At 43.3% G+C, this 22,867-nt stretch overlaps 1 protein-coding gene across 3 annotated transcripts in view; it reads left to right on the forward strand.

Moving 5' to 3' along the window:
• Window positions 1-22,867, forward strand: part of SULF2 (sulfatase 2) — a 280,685-nt gene that overhangs the window by 240,124 nt on the left and 17,694 nt on the right. For all 3 annotated transcript variants that reach the window (XM_079979106.1, XM_079979105.1, XM_079979107.1), the window contains 5 exons: window positions 473-648; window positions 6,648-6,776; window positions 7,083-7,139; window positions 8,087-8,216; window positions 19,925-20,132. In XM_079979106.1, the coding sequence (XP_079835232.1) occupies window positions 473-648; window positions 6,648-6,776; window positions 7,083-7,139; window positions 8,087-8,216; window positions 19,925-20,132 (700 nt within the window). The remainder of the gene's footprint in view (window positions 1-472; window positions 649-6,647; window positions 6,777-7,082; window positions 7,140-8,086; window positions 8,217-19,924; window positions 20,133-22,867) is intronic.

Below are 22,867 nucleotides of genomic sequence, written 5' to 3' on the forward strand. Positions count from 1 at the left end.
GTTTGCTGAGAGCAAAACAAATCATGGTGCCTAGTTTTGATGTAAAGCTAAGCCCAGGTATTGTGATTTGTTTTCTCCCAATGCAAGCCAGGAGGAGTGGGGAGGAACCAAGCAGCTGCTCATGCCCAGTAAACAATGGTTTATGACAATGTAACTTGCAAATATGGCCAAACTATATGTCATGATTTCTGACTCATTGCAGTTCCTAAATTTGATTTCAGATCATTCATGTTGCCTTTTCAATAAACAAATGCAGTCGCTATCTCAGTATTCCCTTGCAATACTATCATGTTTGTTTTTATTTATTTTTATTCCGCCCCCTTCTCTTCAGCTGAAAGGGAGCAGCTTGCACAAAGAGCCAATATATACATTCACCAAGCTTTTCACTGCCCTTGTGTCTATATACAAGATTATTGTGTAATACCATACTGTTTTGTTCAATCCAAAATGTTATGCTTCTGTTTCATTTCAGATTTACAATGCATTGGTTGAAACAGGTGAACTGGATAACACATATGTAATATATACGGCAGACCACGGCTATCATATAGGGCAATTTGGGCTGGTGAAAGGAAAATCCATGCCGTATGAATTTGACATCAGAGTCCCCTTCTATATCCGCGGTCCAAATGTGGAGGCTGGATCCTTGTAAGTTCATGGGGCTTTGTGGCATTGGAGTAATTAAGAGAATCCTGCTCTGGTTGGTTCTGTATGGCCTTTTGTAAGATGCTCTGGAGTTGGCTTAGTTTCAGCAGTAAATCTCATCAATCTTTTTTCTCCTCGCCACTCTCTGCACATTTATTTACAGATAATTTTAAATGCAAACTCTTAAATGTCTTTTTCTTTAATGATAAGGAAAAAAGCAAAAAAAAAAAAAAAAAGAGCGAAGAGACAGGGATCATCTTTCTCCAAAACATTTATGGAGCAAAGTATGTTTCTCTAAGGTTTTGCTCATCTCTTTGGGGAAAAGGACTTGATTTCTCATAACCAGTTGTGTTCCTCTCTCCATCAAACTCTTTATTTTAGTGCAGGATGAAGAGCAAATTTTCAGTGTCAATTTTTATTCCTGCATACAATGATGTGCTGTTAAGGTGTAATATCTAACATTGCCCAAGCAGTCTTCAATCATGCAGTGAGGCCTTCCCTTCCTCTGCAGCCCCCCTGCTCCAAATTCAGAGCACCTTTTGGGTGGAGGGGACAGGAGAGAGGAAAGCAAGGGGAAGTCCTCTTGTAGAAGTGGAAGTCTGTTCTGCTCATGGATGCGTATCACCCAAAGTATTTGCATTTCAGTGGAATTATCTGTATCAAGGCTAGAGGTGCAGCCAAAACACCCCCTATCCCAGATCCATTCCCACTGTCTTCCTAGCACTAGACAGCTCACATACATGTTACCTCTTGCACTGAGAAAGGGGGAATTTAGACTCGTGTGAAATTCTGTATGATCTTCTGAAGAAATGCGAAGTCATTTCCTTTTATTTAAGTTTGACGGTGCAGTCCATGAGGCTTCCAAATAATAACATTGTGTAATGTTCACAGCCTAAGTGCATAGCTGTCATTAGAGATTAATTAAATAATACAATGGAATCACTGTTAAGAAAATGAATGCAATATTTTCTATATGTTCCTCTTCCCTTGCAAAGAAAAGAAAAGAAAAGAAAAGAAAAGATGACTCATCTCCTTGGTTTACCCTTTGTCAGTGACAGACAAGAGTAAAGAGTGTGACTGTTAATTAAAATTGTAACTTTGATCAGCTAAGAAATTATGTAAATATACCGTCTAAGTAATTATTTTAATAGCAAATATTTGCACCAAAGCAATTATTTTGGACACAATGCCACAATATGCATGCTTTAATGTATACCACTATGTATATATTAGCATAATTAGTCTTGTACTTTTCCACCCATAATACTTTCCTCCTTTTAATATAGAAAAAGTAATGCAAGCCAACAACAATATTGCGAACATAGCAAAGCAGCAACAATCCCATTTTAAAATAATAAAAAAGAATATTCACTGGGTTTTGAATTTAAATGAATTTCAACCATTGAAGCAGAAAAAGGGAAGAATGCTTTCATTCTGAAAAAAACACCACTGGTATTTCCAGTGCAGCAGGACAACTAAAAGAAAACCCTACAAAACAAACATGGGCAGCCTGAAGAATCAGGTGATGTTATAAACTCTGTGCTATAAGGAGATTATCAGAAGTGGTCTGCAATGACATATTTCAACGATTATATGATTATTGCAATGAGAGCTGAGATTTTCCTACCTATATCAGGGACAGACTTTGCTCCTTCAAATTTCAACAACACCCTCTGCAAGGCCAAAATTCAGCACCCTGCACCTCTCGCCTTTCATTTTGCTCAGTTCACTAAGCCATAGTTGCGACACCATGCAGCGCCCCCTGGGCTTGGCACCCAGTGTGGCAGAACCAGTTGCACTGCCATAAATCAGCCACTGCCTGTAGGCTTCCCAGGACAATTTTGTCATCTTTTGCAAAGCACACAGTAGATTTGAAGGATGTGCATATATATCCAAGCAGCTCTTGTCTCCCACAACTCATCCTTCCCTGTGGTTTCACACCCTTCCCTGTCTACAATGAGCTATGCATAGGAACATAGGAAACTGCTTTATATCAAGTCAGATCATTGGTTCACCTGTCTCTGTATGGTTGACACCAAGTGGCAGTGGCTGTCTAGGGTTTTGGGCAAAAGTCTTTCCCAGCCCTACCTAGAGACATTGGGGACGGATAACTGGGTCCTTTTGTACTCTTCCACTGAGCTACAGCCCCTCCTGGCTAGAGTTGCACCCACTTTTTGTAGTCGCTCAGTTTCTTGTAACTCTTCCATTTCTGTTTAGTGCACAAGCACCAGGCAAAAACGCAGGGAGTTGCTATCTTGGCATGCCCGTAGCCAGTGCTTTTTTTCTAAAAAAAATGTTTAGGGGTACTCTCATTTTCCTACCCATATTGAAATACTGCCCCTCAATGAGGCCAAACTTAGATTCACAAAATGTTTAGGGGTATGCGTACCCCTGCATCCCCACAGAAAAAACACACACTGCCCCTAGCCCTGAAAGCATGCTGTTCTTCATAGCTTCTTTTTAGATCCTGAAACACCCCATCATTTTAAATCGCCAGCCAATTATGTTGTGTGGAAGCCTCCTCATTCAGGGCCTTCTGAGTGTCAAAACCGATTTCTAAAGACTCAGTAAGTCAGAGCTTATCCCCATAGAGAAACTGGTTCACGCACACTCCAAAAGGTGATGTATGAACTGTAAAATTGGTACAAGCATGGCATTTCTGTTTCCATATGGAGGGAAACGCCCACTTCAGTATCAGCTTTGCTAATGTGAGCTGCACCTTCTATTTTTCATATAAACTAATCATTGGCTGTCCCCGCTTATCAACCCTGATTTAATAGCAGTTGCTGTAGTGAGGTCTCATTACCATAGGTTCATTACTTTTACCCTGATGCGCTACACTGCATTAACTAGTAATTAAAATTAAGCTGCACTTGTCAAGCAGATGAACAAATGTATTATCTTCAGTTCTTGTCATTGTTTGTTTGCTTTCAAATCCAGTAATTCACAAGCGGTCTCATTCATTGCTGCAAATTAGAATGCTGCCGCCTTGCTGTGCTGTGTTTCTGAGCTGGAAATCTGCGCAGAAGCAGAAAACTATCCATATGGCTCCGTCTTTGAACTGTAATTTCTCCTTGTAAATTATGGCAAGTGTGTTCTTGTCCTCAAAGAGCCATTTAATTTTGTTTGTTTGTTTTTAATGCTTAGTTTCTTTATTTGTTCTTCTGCTTGTATTGTTTTTGTAAGTACCTTAATTGGAGCTAGTATCAGTTACTGATTTAAGGACAGGGCTATGAATCAGGCCCTGGTTTTGAACTTTGATTCTGCCATGAACTCAGCTAGGTGGCCTGAAACAAGCCACCCATGTTCTTTCAACCCCAAGTCCTCTGCCTCCCCCAATTTGCAGTATGGATATAACAATGAGCTACCCTACAGGATGGATTTGAGAAATATAGGATAATGTATGTAAAGTGTAGCACTCTCAGATGAAAAAAATAAATGCAAAATGTATTATGTTTGTGATGGCCAACCAGTGGTTTTTGACAAATAAGTCTGCAAACAAACAAACAACCCCCAAAACAAACAAGGGCCGGAAGAGGACTATTTATACTGCCTTGAGCTCCTTGGAAGAAAGGCGGTACATAAATCTAATAATAAAAAATATAGAAGTAAATAGCATTCCTAAATAATTTCCCAAAGTGGTAAAGGCATGGATCCTGAGGAAAGCCACCCTCTTTGTGAGTATTAGATTCACTAATTGGTCAGCAGTTTGAATCCCCGTGGCGGGGTGAGCTCCCTTTGTTCAATCCCAGCTCCTGCCCACCTAGCAATTTGAAAGCAAGTCAAGTACAAGTACCGTATTTTTATCCCCATAGGACGCACCGGCCCATAGGACGCACCAAGTTTTTTGGGGGGGAAATAAAGGGGAAAAAATTATTTCCCCCCCCAGGCGCTTGTGGGGCCGGCAGGGGAGAGAAGTGCTCTTCTCCCCGCCGCCCGCCTTCAGACCAGGTCCGGGGACAGCGGGAAGACGCGCTGCGCCTCCCCGCTGTCCCCGGAGCTTGCGGGGCTGGCAGTGGGGAGAAGCGCTCTTCTCCCTGCCACCCGCCTGCAGACCAGGTCCGGGGACAGCGGGAAGACGCGCTGCGCCTCCCCGCTGTCCCCGGAGCTTGCAGGGGCTGGCGGCAGGGAGAAACACGCGTCTCCCCGCCGTCAGCCTCCAAACCACATCGGGAGACAGCGGGATGGCGGCGTTCCGCCTCCCCGCTGTCCCCTGACCTTGTGGGGCTGGCGCTGTGGCTCTCCTGAAGCCTGGAGAGCGAGAGGGGTCGGTGCACACCGACCCCTCTCGCTCTCTAGGCTTCAGCGAAAGCCTGCATTCGCCCCATAGGACACACACACATTTCCCCTTCATTTTTGGAGGGGTAAAAGTGCGTCCTATAGGGCGAAAAATACGGTAGATAAATAGGTACTGCTCCGGCGGGAAGGTAAACAGCGTTTCCGTGCGCTGCTCTGGTTCTCCAGAAGCGGCTTAGTCATGCTGGCCACATGACCCGGAAGCTGTCTGCGGACAAACGCCGGCTCCCTCGGCCTATAGAGCGAGATGAGCATGCAACCCCAGAGTTGTCTGTAACTGTACCCTTACCTTTTACCATTGCTTAGAAGGTAATGTTAAGGAGAGTTTATAAGTGCATGTGCAGAATGCCATGACTAAGTAAGCATGCCTCTGGAATATCCACTTAAATCCCCACCCTTAATGACAAGGAGATAAAGTGTGGATCTCACAGGTTTGGAGAAACTGGTGAGGAAGCTATGGTCTTATCTGAGTGTTGAGGAATGCTCAAACTTAGTGATTTGTTAAGAACTGAATAAGCACAACCACCAATCCCACCTTGCAGATGTTTGGTGCTAGAAGGGAAATTTTCCAGGGGGTGACTCTTCTATTCATTTGCACCCTAGGGAGATTTCCTTTTAAAATTTATGCAAATCTGATTTCCTGGATACTGAGTATTAAGCATTATTGCAAAATGAGCTTCCTTTACTATTAGTTCTGTTTTTGTATTTTTTACCTTTGCTTGCCTGGTGTCTGTTACCATCCCCCTGCTGCCATCTACCCTTCAACTGTCTTCTAAATCTATCCCCAGTGGGTAGTGAGATGGGCCATTTGAACCTTTGACCCTCCAGATGTTGTTGGACTGCAACTCCCACAATCCCTCACCATTGGCCATGCTGGTTGTAGCTGAGGGGAGCTGGCCTCCCAGCCACATCTGGACAGCCAAAGATTCCCTGTTCCAAGTGATGGTACCATAGCTCAGTGGTGAGATACATGTTTTGTTTGCATGCATAACTCTTGGGTTCAATCTTTGGCATCTCCGGTTGAAAGGATCAGGTGGCAGATAATGGGAATGGCCTCTCTCTCTGCCTGAGACCCTGGAGAGCCACAAGCAGTGGGAACAGACAATATTGCACTAGCGCAGAAGGACCAATAGTCTAGTATCTGCAGTATCTGCTGTTGCTTGCACAATCCCACTTCAGTGAGTGCCCATATTAGCTTTTATACTGGGTTATCCAGTGCTAGTCCGACTCAAAGGAGACCCGTAGAAATTAATAAAGCCAAGTTATTAATGTCCATTAACTTAGAACAACCCACTGTTTCCTAAAACTGCCAGAGCAAGATTCCCTCTTTGGTAAAACCTGAACTACAAGACAAGGATTGATTCTCAAAATGGTGGAGAATTGTAGAGTTGGAAGGGACCTCCAATCTAGCCCCCTGCAGTGCAGGGATCACAGCTAAGGAATCCTTGACCGATGGCCATCCAAGCTCTGCTTGAAAAATCTCTAGTGAAGGAGAGTCCACCACTTTCCGAGGTAGTCTCCCCGACCTTTCTTTAGCTTGTAAATGGCTTCTCATATTCGGCTTCAACGTGTAATTCTGCTTGATTTCCAGCTATTTGAGTTTAACCCCTGGGTGCCTTTCAAGTATTCTGTGTCTTCTGTGGTCTTATGTTGGAGTTACCGTTGCAGATGTTTGATAAAGGTTTTCTGAATATGTTTCTTTTCAGGAATCCTCACATTGTATTGAACATCGATCTTGCTCCTACAATTCTAGACATTGCTGGCCTGGACATTCCACCTGACATGGATGGGAAATCCATTCTAAAGCTGCTGGATTCTGAAAGACCGGTCAATAGGTAAGGATGGGAAATGCATTAAACAGAGCCCAACATTTCCTGCAGATCGCCAAGTACTTTAAGCAGTTGTGATTAAACAATATGTCTGCAGCAGGTCTGTGAGTCAGTGGTACTTTTCTATCCCATTCTGTGGGACTTACACAGGCCTTGCCATAGTGAACAAAAAAAGTTGCCATATCATCTCATAGCTGAGGCTGAAAATGCATGTTTGCCATTTGCTTTCTAATCACACATCTTCAAGGGAGAAGCCAAATCCTGTCCCCAGATCTAGTTCGACTTTCAAATTAAGTTTTTTTTTCCCCCCAGGTTCCATTTGAAAAAGAAGATGAAGGTCTGGAGGGACTCCTTCTTGGTGGAAAGAGGGTAAGTGATAGGTGGTGATTGTGTTTTGTTCTGGAGAGTTCTGACCTCCTAAAGCAGGTTTCCTCAACTTCAGCCCCCCAGATGTTTTGAGACTACACTTCCCATCATCCCTGACCACTGGTCCTGCTAGCTAGGGATCATGGGAGTTGTAGGCCAAAAACATCTGGAGGGCCGAGGTTGAGGAAGCCTGTCTTAAAGGAATCATTGCAGCAAAAGAAGAGTTGTACCTGTACAACTTTCCTTGGCAAGATCATTAATTAGTCTTTTCCATTTGGCATTTGTGAAATTACTTAATTCATCAAAAAGGCAAAGTCGTATTAGTAGTTTCAATGTTTTGTTGTTGGCATTTTTCATTTTCATTGGAACTGCTGTAAAATCTATGAGAGACACATGAAATAGGCAGTCTACTTTCCTACTTAATGAAAATGCATTTTTAAATTATTTCTTGCCTATATATCCTGCCTTTTTTCCAAGGAGCTTAAAGCAGAGAACATGATGTCCAAACTATCCATTTTAATCTTGCAAATACCCTATGTGATTGGTAAAGCTTCAGAGAGTGTGACTGGTCACCCAGTAAGCTTCTTTGGATCGTATCCTATACTGTCCTGTGCACAGGCATACTGTGGAGGGAACGGGGGGCCATGGTCCCAGGAACACAATTTTGAGGGTGTGTGAACTAGGCACCCCCAAACAGGCACCAGCTTCCATGGCGGGCCCGACTCCGGGCTCCCCATCCTGCGCTGCCTGGGGTCTCTGGGCCCTGGCCTTTCTGCCATGCCCTTGGCCCTCCTCACTGAATTGCCATGCGGCTAGTGCTCAATCGCTCCTCACTCGTTATTCAATGGAAAATGGTAGAGATGGTCTCACTCTTCATGAGCAAAGATTACGTGAACTTCTTGGAAGAGGATGCAGCCTTTACAGAGCTGTGCATGTTCTTCCCTTTTCAGGAAACTGTTACACAAGAGAGAGAATGAGAAAATGGATGCTCAAGAAGAAAATTTCCTGCCCAAGTACCAACGGGTGAAAGACCTCTGCCAGCGAGCTGAGTATCAAAGTGCTTGTGAACAGCTTGGGCAGGTGAGTATCTGCACCACAAGTCTAAAGCATAGCAAGGATTTAGGAGGTTCCTTTACTTTGTTATCCATCTTACAACAGATGGACTGAATATTTTAGAGCTAGCTTTCCTTTCTGTTGCTCTTCCAGCAGTAGAAGAAAATATATCTGCAGGGCAAGAGGCCAAGATTTCCCCTGGAATCTTAGTCAAACAAGGAGAAATATTTCAGAGCTGAATTACGTCTCTATTTCAGTTCCTTCTCAAATTCAGCTTAGTGGACCTTCATGTTCTCTTCCTTTTTCATATTAATATTCATTTCCTTTTTTAAAAGTCCAGATGTACAGAAAAGGGTCAGTAAATGAAGTTACTGCTGTATGGTTTTGGTACAAACTCTTCAAGTTTACTATTCAGGCTATTCAGGATTACTTATGGTAAACAGCCTTCCATCCAAGCATTGCACATGTCACCTTGCCTGTTCCCTTTCTTTTTCTTTTAAGGATAATAAAATGTTTATGTGGTGTCTGTGGATAGTGAGTAAAAATAGCCTTACTGCTGGCAAAGAGGGAAATGATAAAAAACGCTGTCATCTATGTATTAGTTGTCAAGGAATGGAAGGATTGTTTTAGAGCCTTTCAGTGTGAATTGATTTGGGCAGTTCAGCCTGGGATGGAATTGAGCAACATAGACATCAACAGAACCTGCAGCAATCAAGTTGATTAGAGTCAGGGCTGATTTTCAAATAGTCACCCCTCCCCATCATATATCAAGCCCCTCTTCTACACCCGTAGCTCTATCTAGGCAAAAAAACAAGTCTCTTTGTGGGGTGTGGAGAATGTGTCTGAAAGATAAAACTGCTCTTACCTCTCTGTATAGCTAACCTTTTATGGTGGGTTTTTTTATATACTGTAGCGCACCCAAAAAATCATTATTATTATTTTTACATTGCTTAGTTTCACAAAGATATGCATATCTATATGATTTGTGTAGCTATGCATCAGAATGTAGGGAGCTTCCTTTATACGGAATAAGATATTTGGTCTTGACTAACCCTATCTGCCGTAGGGACGCAGGTGGCGCTGTGGGTTAAAGCCTCAGCGCCTAGGGCTTGCCGATCGAAAGGTCGGCGGTTCGAATCCCTGCGGCGGGGTGCGCTCCCGCTGCTCGGTCCCAGCGCCTGCCAACCTAGCAGTTCGAAAGCACCTCCGGGTGCAAGTAGATAAATAGGGACCGCTTACCAGCGGGAAGGTAAACGGCGTTTCCGTGTGCGGCTCTGGCTCTGGCTCTGGCCAGAGCAGCGATGTCACGCTGGCCACGTGACCCGGAAGTGTCTCCGGACAGCACTGGCCCCTGGCCTCTTAAGTGAGATGGGCGCACAACCCCAGAGTCTGTCAAGACTGGCCCGTACGGGCAGGGGTACCTTTACCTTTTTTAACCCTATCTGCCAGTTCAGTAAGCCCATATAGATCAGGTGTAGCAGCGCTCCCAATTCATGGGCATCAGACATCTGTAAAGGGCACCTATGCATAAAGCTGTTTCTTGATTGTGTGGTTCCCAGTTGTACATGCAACACCAACAGACAGTTCCCAAACACGCGCATAGAGCCATCCATGCAAGGACTCTTTATAGACATCTGGATGAATGCATATCATCTGGAGGTAGAACTTGCCATGCCAGATCCACCTGCATTCTATACCCATGGATACTGTACATCTGGGAAGCTGTTGCCTATGCATTTCCTCCAGGGATTCCCACCACTACTTAAATCCAAATGCAGCTGCAGGAGGCTATAATCTAGAGGGGCAGGCCAGTGCTTAGGTGGAAAGGCTCTTAAATCCTTTTCTCCTCCAGCAGTTATTCTAATCATAACCACCACGACCCCACAGCTTTCCCATGTTAAGGGGTAGGTTGGAGGAGGGAAGAAACAGAGTTACCTGAAAAACAGCTGGTGCTGAGCAGAAAAATTAGCAGAGGAAAAAAAGAGCAGTTCTCTCTCACTTCACCATGCAGGTGTTTTGCTCAGAATTGCAGTCTCCTGTGACTGCTTTTGATTCAAAATAACAACAACCCTAGACTAGCAAACCTTGAGGTGTAATGTACATGCAATTGTCTTGTCTAGCTTTATCCTGACTGGCAACAGCGCTCTAAAGCCTTAGGAACAAGATCTTTCTCAGCCCTGCATCCTGAAACAGACACTTCTGTCTGCTTAGTAAGCTCTTTTAAGAGCCAGTTACGGTAACATCTCTCATCTGTACAGCATTCCCAGAAGCTGTAGTGTAGCATCATCATAACAGTTGAGTGAAAACTCTGTTCCAATAATTTTGCAAAGTTTATACAGATTTTGTTCCTGTGGTTTCATCCACTTGACTGGAAGGCTTTCAGGGTGAATTCATTCTTGTATTGAATTTGGATGATGGTCAGTTTACTGGCCACTTGACGCTTAAGGGGTCTCTAAGCAACCTACACAATTTTAAGAGCATAAAGCATAGAATAGATTTTTAAAAACACATTACCATGCAATAAGCCCATAAAACTTATAAAAGAGCAGCAAAAGCATATAACCAATAAACAGCAAAGTAATCATAATCTATCAAATGCCTGGGAGATAAGATAGGTTTCTACGTGGTGCCAAAAGGATGTTAATGATGGCACCAGGCAGACCTCACAGTCTGAGAACACCCTCTCCCTCATTTCCACCCTCCAACTTTTTCCCTCAGAGGGGGCACCTGGGGGCAGGGCCTCTGGTGAAGACCAAAGGGTCTGAGTAAGCTCATATTGGGGTCATGGGACTTTCTGGGTCAAAACCAGCACTTTGAACTCAGCTTTATACTTATTGTCATTTTAATAAATCAGGCAGGCACTGCATAGGAAGGATGAGATGACTTGAAGATGTGTAACTCCTGTATAAGATCTCAAGAACAGTTTCACTGTGTCAGATGAACAGTTGTTTTAGGTCCATACTCCAGTCTTTGACACCTCTCTGTCTTTGGCATTCTGCAAACTTTGTGAAAGCTTCCATAACTGTTTTTGAACACCTCTACCTCACTGCTGGTCTACAAATGCTTCTTTGTACGACAGAAACTTCTACATCTTCCATTGTCTGTCAAGCACTAGAGAACACCTTCCAATGAGATAAGTACCTGCTGGTGATAAGTGGCAGATAACCAACAGAGTTCCATCCTTGAAAACTTGTGAACTCCACCTGTAAGACTCTTCATTTTAAACAACTCATTAACGATCTAATTTTAAAGTCTGGTATGAGACTGGGGATCACATTTCCAGAGTATACTTCTTAACTGTTCTTGATTGTTCCTGTGACTGATTGAAGCTAATATTTGAAGCTGCCCCTTGATATACCGTTGAAGAATCCCTCAAGCTCACCTTATGCTTCCCTGAAACTTGCTTGCAGCTGTGGATAGATTCAGGCAGCAACTCACTTCCTCCACCACAAAGTGTTTTTTTACAAGGTGCTAAGCATATTCCGAGTAGTATAAAGAGAGCAGCGTCTCTCTCCCCACCCCTCCCCGGAGGAGAGAGTAGGATCAAAATTGCCCTTGAGGATGAGTGGCTTACACGAAACACTCTGGTTATTTCTTAAGTGATTCCCCACTGCCCCTGTTCCTCAAATAAATTATTCACTGCACTTTGGAGGTTTGTCTTTTGGGTTAGTTTTTCAAAACACTTTTGAAAAGGAAAAGAAAAAAAAGACTTGTGGCAACTTAAAGCCAACAAGTTCATTGTGGCAGAAGCTTATCGGTACTAGAGTCCATTTTGTGAAACGTATTAAGTGCTGTCTTCAGCTGCAAGGCTTACATACGTGATAAAGGACACGTTCGTACTCATAAGTGCATTCAAGCACAGAGGAGAATTGTAAATCTGAGGTGCAAGAGGTTAAATATGTGACATTTTTATGCTGAGTAGCATACAACTCCATGCCTTTGCAATGTTAAGAACATAAGAAGGGGTACTGGATCATACCAAAGGCCCATCTGGACCAGCGGCCTGTTGTGTGCCAAAGTGGCATGAAACTGCCCCTCCACCTGAGATCAAAGGACCACACATGACAACATTCTTTTGCACTGAATTTGACCCCAGCTTTATTGATTACAGATGTAAGGGGATGAGGCTTAGGCATTGGGCATATCCGATATCAACCAGCCCGCTTGTTAGATGTTTTCTAGGGGTCAATCCAGAGTTGGGGAAGCCCTATAACGTACATCAAGTTAGGTGCCTTCTTGCCTGCATTGAGTGCTATGGCTTTAGCCCCTGCCTGGGCATCTGGACAGAAGCACTTCTTCCTCAATCCCTTTAATAGGATACCCCATTTCCCCAGAGGGGCAGGCAAAAACATGCAACCTCTGCTCCTACCATGACTAAAGGCTTTACCCAATGCCTAATCCACCAAAGTTGTGATAATTGCTATGAGGAAGGCAAAACCTTCAGATGAGGCCAATTAGGCTGATGGAAACATTCTCCCAGGATCCTGAATATGGTGGCCGAGGTCATCCATACCAAGCGACTACCCCCAGAACGGGTAGGCACAAGCTGAACCCAAGGTGGGGGGGGGGAGTGGGAGAAACAGAAAATAACCATGGTGCCAGTAAACGGGCAAGCTGCACTTCTTATTTCTGAGGAGGGAACCAGAGTGAAGTGCTCCTTTGGACCCAGTCCATGTGGTGTTCCACGTGTTTAAATTAAGGCTGGCTATACTGATTAACGGAACACGGGTGGCACTGTGGGTTAAACCACAGAGCCTAGGGCTTGCCAATCAGAAGGTCAGTGGTTCGAATCCTTGAGATGGGGTGAACTCCCATTGCTCGGTCCCTGCTCCTGCCAAACTAGCAATTCGAAAGGACGTTAAAGTGCAAGTAGATAAGGTACCACTCTGGCGGGAAGGTAAACGGCGTTACTTCTGAATAAATGTGTTTAGGATTGTATTCTTTGTTTCTGTGCCTTTTTATTGATGTAACAGTGTTCTAAGATTAAGACTGTGTCTAGTTACCGAAACAAGCAAACTGCATCCAGTAATAGAAAAAATCCTTCCAGGAAGGTCACAGCTATTTATCCCTGATTGGAGCCCCGAGTAATGAGTTTGAGTTAACATCTGTAATTGCTGCAGTTGCAGGAAAGCTGTGAAGGGCAGCGATGCAAAGCCACTTGGTGTGGAGGCAGGGGATTTGGAAGGAGGTCAAGGCTTCTCAACAGAAGTACAAAATCTGGTGTGCGTCTGGCAATGGGGGCTATGCAAATATTAAAGGAGCAGGACCCGCTAAGGAAATTAGGTGACGTAATGGCATGCGAGCTTATGGGAAAAGGAGGATTTCTTCCTACGATACTCTGAAATTGGTAGTTTATGCAAACTTTAACTAAACATGGACATCCACACTTAAATGGAAGGTATGAATTGCAATATTAAATCACAAAACTAGTATCTTCCTATGCAAGACAGTTTTCAGATATTTCTAGAAATGTTTTAGCAAAATACACATAATATTCTTCAGACATGTAAACCAGGATCGCTTAAGTCAAGCCTAACTGTTCATACTGTCAAAATCGAATTCGGGTCCTCTTGAAGTTCTCTTGACCTTTTGTCATAATATTGTGCCGAGTGCCATATTCTTTCCAGGAAGAAAACAAATTAATAGCATATGCCGTTGAAGTCTGAAACAGTATTGGTTTTTAAAAGAATAGTTAAAATACCATTAAAACTCTGGCTAAATATGTTTGCCTAGTAGCCAGCTGTTGCTTCCTCCCATTTTGGGGCAAATTCTGGCTGCCATTACTAGAATAAAGACTGAGTGCTATTTGGGATTTTAGACCACATGACTTCCATATACTCATCTGTATAAGTCAGTGATGTGAGGGATGACATTAATAACACATTCTTAGAAATAGTTTTATTGGGGGGGTGCAATTTCCTGCAGTTTGCTGGACTCTCTTCAGCTATTAATATTATCATGCTGCATCTGTTGAGTTGCTTTAATGAATGTGTTATTGGAATGAAGTTGGAGGAGTTAGAAGCTTACATGCACTTACAGGGGAACATAGTTGCTTACAGCTAATAACAGTGAGGCATTACTACAAAGGGCCAGATTCCCTTTTAATTCCATTTAAATAAACCTTACTTGCATTAAGAATTTAGCAGAGCTGAGGAAAGGAATTGGTTTAATCAGTGGAAGAAACTGACTGACATATTTCAGTGTATTATCTGCAGCCTCCAGGCCTATCCCTTTACCCTTGCCAAGACCTGATTGACTGCTTCCTTCTTAAGTTATGCCCTCATGGCTGCCGAAGGTGTCAGAGTGTGAATATAGGGCCTGTTTGATGTCACCAGATGACCAAAGTAATATACTAGTTTTGTGATTTTCCTCTACTATATAGGAATTCTTCATGCATGACACAGCAAAAATGACTGAGACCTTTGACTTGCATACTTTATAGGGTAATAGAATAGGAATTTACTGGGGCTCTCACACAGGTGACAAAACTGGCACAGTGTGTAAAATGCTTCAAGAAGGGCCATAGCTATTTTGCATATATTAATTGGCACTTTGGGGAGAGGCATGTGGCACAAGATCAGTACTGCACTGTTCCTATTCAGAAATTCATCCCATCACACTAGGGGCTGTTTGAAAAATCTCTATGATTGCAGAAACGATTTAGACTTTCTTCCTTGATTCTGATCCTGATTGATTTTTCAAAGATATTTGCAGCTTATGAGTGCTAACTACTTTCTCACTAAAGTTGAGTGTCTACAGATTCAAACTAAGGCAGAGACAAAACATTGTTGTAGGGGCGTGGAGGGTAGTTTTTCTTGTGTTTACTTCATTTGACTCATCAAGCTGTGACGGGGATGAGGGGCTTGTAGATCATTTAATCAAACTAATGCAGGAAATGACGAGTTAGAGCCTATTGCCCTCTAGCTTTTGTTTATAGATTTCCAGGAAGAAAGAGCCCACAAACTCTCTAGGTAATTTGTTCCATTGTTGATCTTCTCTTACTGTCAAGAAGCTTCTTCCAATATTCAGCCAAAATCTACCCCACTAGAACATAATCTTTTCCAGTGTGGCAAAGGAAAAACCATTGTTCTTGTCAAAAGGACAACCATTCAGGTGCCTGAAGTGTTTTCATGTCATCTGCCTGCACCTCAGTCTTTTCCTTCAACATTTCAGCATTGTTTCATTGTTTATTTTAATTATGTGAAGAGGCAGTGTGCCTCTGAATATTAGTTGCTGGAAACCACAGAAGATGAGCATGCTGGTGCAACTCAGGACATGTTTGTGGACTTCACTTAGGCATCTGGTTGGCCACTGTGGGAACAGGATGCTGAATTAGATGGACCTGTGGCCTGATCAAGCAGGGAACTTCTTATGGTCTTATTTTATAAAGGATTTCATACTTAGAAGCCATTGTATCTTGTTTATGAATTTCTATATCACTCTTCATCTGAGGATCACAGTATAAAAACACACACAAACAACAACAACACCCCTCCCCCCAGTTTAAAAGGCCATAGGTTATTTAATTAGTCAAAGGCCTAGGAGAAGAGGAATGTTTTCACTTGGTGCCTATAGGTATATAATGAAGGTGCCAGGTGAGTCGTCCTGGGGAAAGTATTCTACAAACGGGGAGCCACAGCAGAAAAGGCCCATTCTAGTGTTGCCATCCTCCAGGCCGCTCGTGGAGGAGGTGCACAAAGAAGGGCCTCAGATGATGATTACACAGCCTGGGTTGGTTCATATGGGGGTTCATAAGCTGTTTTAAAGGCTTTATAGTTCAAAACCAGCAATTTGAATTGGTGGCATATAGATTATAATAGGGCATGGGTAGGCAAACTAAGGCCTGGGGGCTGGATCCGGCTCAATCGCCTTCTAAATCCAGCCCCCGGGCGGTCCAGGAATCAACATGTTTTTACATGAGTAGAATGTGTCCTTTTATTTAAAATGCATCTCTGGGTTATTTGTGGGGCCTGCTTGGTGTTTTTACATGTGTAGAATGTGTGCTTTTATTTAAAATGCATCTCTGGGTTATTTATGGGGCATAGGAATTCATTCTTTTTTCTTTCAAAATATAGTCCAGCCCCCCCCCCCAAGGTCTGAGGGACAGTGGACCGCCCCCTGCTGAAAAAGTTTGCCGACCCCTGTAATAGGGAGTGGCAGCCCAAAACATTTTGCTGTATGAGGCAACGGCAAAGATGATGTCCCCCGTTTTGTGTACAGAAGCTGACCAGACAGGCTGCTTAATTTTGCCTCAGCACTAGTGATGAGACAACATCCTCACTGCAGCTGAGGCCGATGGCTAGTGTAGGGAGTGCAGGACAGGCCATGTAGGAGGCACAGCTCTGCCTTTCAGTGGAGGGGAATGGCCAGGGAGGTAATGCTACCATACAACTGCGTCTGCTGCCTGAGGCGTTTGCCTCACTCTGCCTAATGGTAGGGCTGGCTCTTCTAAAAGGGCCTATTCTCCATACCCTTTTCCTGTTCTCCTTTGAATCCATTCCAAATGACAATGGCTTCACTTGTCTCCTTCAAGTATGGTTTGCCCAGACCCAAGGACACAGTGTTCCATATGTGGCTGAACTAGTGCAGAACAAAGTGAAACTTCTCTTCTTGTGAACTGGAAACTGTGGTTCAGTTAATGCTGCCTAAAAATTGCATTAGTTGCACGAACACTCAGACAGTGCTGCAGAAAAGCACTCCAGAAGATCTTTTTTGAAAAACAGAGAAAAGAAAAGCAGAACAAGTTAGTTTTAAACAACTCAGTTTTAAAATGCTTACATTAGTGTAAGTGTAGAGCATTAGGAAGGCTATGCCCTCAGTGGTATAACAAGAACTACCCAAGCAGGTGTTTGTGCCAGTAACACAACCATTTTGCAGCCAGTAGTGACTGGAGGTAACCAGTTTCAGCAAGAGCTGGCAGCAGAAAAAATATATTTATTCTTCGCAACTAAAAGGTAGCAGGGAAAAGCTGTTGCCAAAAAATAAAATAAAATGTTTCGCTTTAATTAAAGAAATTGTATGCAGTCTCACTTTAGCTCAAAGCCATGACCAGCTGTAAACAGTTGCTTCAAGTAAGAGCTGTGTCCCTGTCTTCGGAAAACAAGAACAAGAAGTTTGGAAAATCCTTCCCAATGGTACAGAGTCATAAATCCAGAAATTTGTAACAGAATAATTGGGATCCAGAGGGTAATATTTTTAGACTACAGCATAACTTGGAACACCAACAGAGACAGCCTTTAATATTTAAAACTGAAATATCTCTGTTTTATTGCATATTTAGTTTATTGAATCCAATCACAAGATCTTTTTGCTTCCCCCCCGCCCAACAAATCATCTTCAGAGGTTAAATAGCAACAGACTTGGATGAAAGAAGAAAGCACAGACAGGGTCATTATTGTCCTTCCCATCAAGATTTCCCCCTGATTCCACTCAATAGTTGTACATTTGATGTGTATCACCTACAAACAATCTTTTCTTCAGGAAGGAAGATGGATCTGCAACAAAAAGTTGCAGTTAAGAGAGCGCCTGTGTTTCAGTCAGTTGGTTTTGCCCTCCTTCATCCACCATGATATTCAATTCACCCCACCCACCCAATTTTCTCCCCCCCCCAACACATACACAAGCACCAATCAGCATTCTGCGTCCACTGATACTTATGTGAATTCTGTTTGCGTATCTGTGCCTTCAGTGCTAGGTCCATGTTGTCTTTGGGAGTGTAAGACTTTACTTCTTTTACTTCTTTGCCCTTGAAGACAGTTCACAGACTGCTGTTGATGCAGAATGAAGACACTAGCTTATTTTAAAGAGATAGACCATCAGGCACCAATTATTTAGGGGTTTAGAGTGCGAGTTCATAGTGGTTCACTGTAGCTTCTTGGCCACAAACTAAGGGGCTGGTCTTGTCTATTAAAACCTAGATTATATGGAGGCTAGGTACTTTAGAAACAAGTTCCATCTCCTTGTCTTACAAATGAAAACAATATTGGCCTTGTTTATCTTGTTCGCCTTGTTTAATGTTCAGTAGCAGCATTATCTTAAGAGCTTTTAATATTACAAATAGAATTTGTTGCTCTACTTAAAAACAACACTACCACCACAATTCATTCCGTTTCCATACTTGTTGAACCTGGCTTCATTTCACATCATACTTTAAATTTATTTCCACTCTGTATTGCCTCTGTCACAATTAGCTGGAATAGTTGTTAACAATCCTTTTGAACTTGTACTGATAATAATCAATTTCAGGCAGAGATGCTCATTAAAGTTTGTGACTGCAATGTTCATGTAACTTCTCAGTTGAAAATGTTGAATGTTGCAAATTCTGACCATTGAAGTCCCTCTTAAATTCATTAAATCTCATACAGTGTCAATGTTTTAAAGCACCTAGAAGTCTTAACCACTTCATACCTACAATTTCAGATTACTTTGCTATGTTTAACATTTCATTTTAAATAAAAAACCCATTGAAGATATTGATGGATTTAAGTATCTTTTAAGCATATCCCAAGTTTTCATAGCAGCTGAAATGGGGAGATTTTCACTTCTCCTTCATATCAAGAAGGCATAGGAATATGAGCTATCAACAACTGTCTTGATTGAGGAAGGGGGACTTTAACAAAATAATAATGTCTACCGAAAAGTATTTCCTACCAAGTTCTATAGACTTTACTCTCAGAAAAGCAGATACAGAGTTTCACGCTAAGGCATCAAACCTGAACACACTTACTAGGAAGTCAGGCCCTTAAATACAGTGGATGTTGCTTTTGAGTAAACATGCATAATATTGCACAAGACAATCTTCAGTGTTGCATTTTGATGAGTTGGTTAAATTTGGACATGCCACATTATTTTCAGTTTTTGGAAAATTGATAAAATCTCCTTTTATTTATGTATTGCTATCTCAAAGTTTCGTAACAGTGAGGTAGGAGAGCTAAAAGTAATGCCAATATATTTCACATCTGGCAACCAATGCACCCCTCTGCTTGTGGTACCTCGGGTTAAGAACTTAATTCGTTCTGGAGGTCCGTTTTTAACCTGAAACTGTTCTTAACCTGAGGTACCACTTTAGCTAATGGGGCCTCCTGCTGCCGCCACGCGATTTCTGTTCTCATCCTGAAGCAAAGTTCTTAACCTGAGGTACTATTTCTGGGTTAGCGGAGTCTGTAACCTGAAGCATCTGTAACCTGAAGTGTCTGTAACCCGAGGTACCACTGTAGCTCATTTACCAGAAGTAATGTATTTAGCGTTAAGTCTGGAAATGTATACTTCAGGCATAGACAACCTTCGGCCCTCCAGATGTTTTGGACTACAATTGCCATCATCCCTGACCACTGGTCCTGTTAGCTAGGGATCATGGGAGTTGTAGGCCAAAGCATCTGGAGGGCTGAAGGTTGCCTATGCCTGGTATACTTGATTCTGACCCAACTAAGCCTCTGGTAAATGAGCCACCATAGCCACTGGAGGGCCGTGAAAATTTGTGTTCCTGGCTTTTTAGACTCATCTATCCATGTACTATCTGAAAGCAAATGGGGTGCATTGGTTGCCAAATGTGACCCCCCCCCCAGCTCTTCTGCACCACTATCATGTTTATGTTAAATTAACAACATCTGCTGTGGGACAGATAATTGTGATTTGATCTTCTGAGAATACCACCAACCAACTTTGAATGTCCAAAGTACGTAGAAGAACATTTGCCTCTATCATGCCATTTTGGGAACATTTCTCTCCCGTTTCAGAAATGGCAGTGCATGGAAGATGCCAGCGGGAGGCTCAAGCTGCACAAATGCAAAGGGATGGCCAGCCTTACAGCTCCAGGAAGCAGCAAAGGTGTCTCCAACCTCATGCCCAAGTACTACAGCAGGAACAGTGAGGACTGCAACTGCGAGGAGAATGAATACAAGCTGAGTCCCATCGGGCGACGAAAGAAGCTCTTCTCCAAGAAGAGTAAGTAAACGGTCAAGCTTCTTGTCTCTTTGCATGATGGAGAAAAACCTGACCTGAATAATTAAACTACACACACACACACACACAGTTGTACCTTGGTTTTCAAACAGCTTAGTTCTCAAACGTTTTGGCTCCCAAACCCAAACGTTTTGGCTCCCAAACGCCACAAACCCAGAAGTGACTGTTCTGGTTTGCGAACTATTTTTGGAAGCCAAACGTCCGATGGGGTTTCTGCAAGTTCTGTGGCTTCCTGCAGCCAATCACAAGCCACGCTTTGGTTTCTGAATGTTTTGGAAGTCGAATGGACTTGCGGAATGGATTACGTTCAACTTCCAAGGTACGACTGGGTGTGGGTGGGTGGGTGTATGCATTCAAATACCATATTTTTAAATAAAGTGCTTAAGGTAGCTTATGACATATTGAAAAATCAGAAATGACATCTCAGCAATAAGAAATATTACATGTTAAAATGGAAGAATACAAGTGCAATGGAACTTAAACTTGATTGGCCAAGACCCTGCCCAGAAAGGGAAGGTCTTTGCAAAATTGCCAAAGGCCATCAAAACTGGAAGGGGTGGCAAGATGAGCCTCGTTGAACAGGGAGTTGCACAATGAAGTGCAGTGACTGAGAAGGCTCCAATATCTTTACCAGCTGCACCTGTGCTGCCAAGGAGAACCTACCGTATTTTTTGCTCTATAGGACGTACTTTTTCCCCTCCAAAAAGTAAGGGGAAATGTGTGTGCGTCCTATGGAGCGAATGCAGGCTCCTTGGCTTCAGCGATAGCAACGCAAAGCCTCCGAAGCACAGAGAGAGCACTCCCTCCACGCTCCGGAGGCTTCGCGTTGCTTTCGCTGAAGCTTGGAGAGCGAGAGGGGTCGGTGCACACCGACCCCCCCTCGCTTTCCAGGCTTCAGGGATAGCCGCCTGAAGCCTCCGGAACACAGCTGGAGGTCCCGCTGCGCTCCGGAGGCTTCGGGTTCCTTTTGCTGAAGCCAGGAGAGCAAGACACTCCTTGCTTCCACGAAAGGAACCTGAAGCCTCCAGAGCGCAGTGGGAACTCGCGCTGCGCTCCGAATCCTCCGGAACACAGTGGGAGGTCCCGCTGCGCTCCAGAGGCTGAAGCCAGGAGAGCAACATTGTCCTGGCTTCAGCAGAGAGGGAGAGCTGTGCAGCGCCCCTCCAGCCAAGCGGAAGAAGAAATGGAAGGGGCTCCGTTCCAGGGAGGGGGAGAATTTTTTTTCTTGTTCTCTCCCTCTAAAAGAAGGTGCATCCAATGGTCGTGTACATCCTATAGATCGAAAAATACGGTATTTGGTAGGCAGGCTTGCATGGAAGGAGAAAGTCCTTTAGGTATCCTGGCCCAGAATTGTTCATGCACTTCAAATACCTGTGTGAACCTTGCTCAACTTTTAAAACCATATTTCAAATTTACATGTCTGTTGTGTATATACTGTGTGTTTATTTGAAAGGCATTATTCAAACTTCCCATCAAATTCAAGACACCTTACAGTAACCAAAACACAGTATGACATTCAGAACAAACTAAAGTTAAAATCCAATAGGAAAGAAAAGTATGATCAGATAAGTATGAACGAGCGTGGGATAATTTCCAAGCATTTGCCGAGCTTTAAATAAAATTAAAGAAAACCCCGGAGTTAATTAACATTACTTCTGGGCTATGACGAGCACAACTGAGGTCACACCCAAATGCTTGTTGTGCCTGCTTCAGAAGTAGCAGTACAGCAGCTGGCAGGCTGCACAAAAGCTGACTTGGGGATCTACTTTGCAGGCTGCACAGGTCATTCTAGTCCTGTGAGGTCAAGTTGCTTTTGAGCAACAGAATAATAGCCTTCCAAGTGCAGCTGCGTATCAAAGAGGTAACCCAAAGCTACATGTGTAGAAATGGTTTATTCCTCTGGTCCTGCTTCCACCAACATGGAGATCATCCTAGCTGTGCCTGACATGGCCCAACTCTCATTCAGGAAGGTCTGTAGCACGGAGCCTGTTGTCTGTGAATGGGCTCACTGCGCTATTTAGAATCGTGCATGATCAAGAGCCTTAGAGCAATTCCCTCTTTCAGATCTCTTCAACTAATGTGCAGAAGGCAGGGCTGGCAAAAGACACGATGCCAGGAAGCTTGGCCCCACTTTCCCCTCTGTGTGCTGATGGGAGAACAAGCAAGCAGAACTTGGGTGTTACAGCATCAATAATTACGTTGGGTGGACTTGCTTGTTCTCAAAGCTGCTTGCTTGTAATATTCTCTTCTCGGGTTGAACGACAGGTGCCGCTGTTGACATTGAACCAGAGTTGCCTCCCAAACAGATTGACTTTCCTTGTCAAAGCCCAGGTGCCTTTTTGACATAGCCTATTCCACAGGCTCTCCTTTTAAACTTGAGTCAGGTTAATATCTATATTTGAAGTGCATAGTCTAATTATAGATGAAAAGAGCCAAAACAGCAGCTCAGAATTATTATTCGTCTGTAAAGTTTCCTTCGCCTCGCTCCACAAATGCAGAGCCTTAATTATTCAGCAGATTAGGCTTTCTCGGTAATGACCTGGCACAAGCTTCAAACAGGGAGTTTAAATTGATTTTCTTCCTTTATATTTGCCTTGCAAGCTGATTAGTAACTGCTAAGCTAATTTTTAGGTGAATAAAATCATTGGTTCTCAGGTGAAATCGCCAGCTACTCTTGCTGCTTGGAATTTGTGGCACTACAGATAATCTTTAAATAA

This window comes from Podarcis cretensis (assembly GCF_951804945.1).
Source record: "Podarcis cretensis genome assembly, chromosome: 6".
NCBI lineage: Eukaryota > Metazoa > Chordata > Lepidosauria > Squamata > Lacertidae > Podarcis > Podarcis cretensis.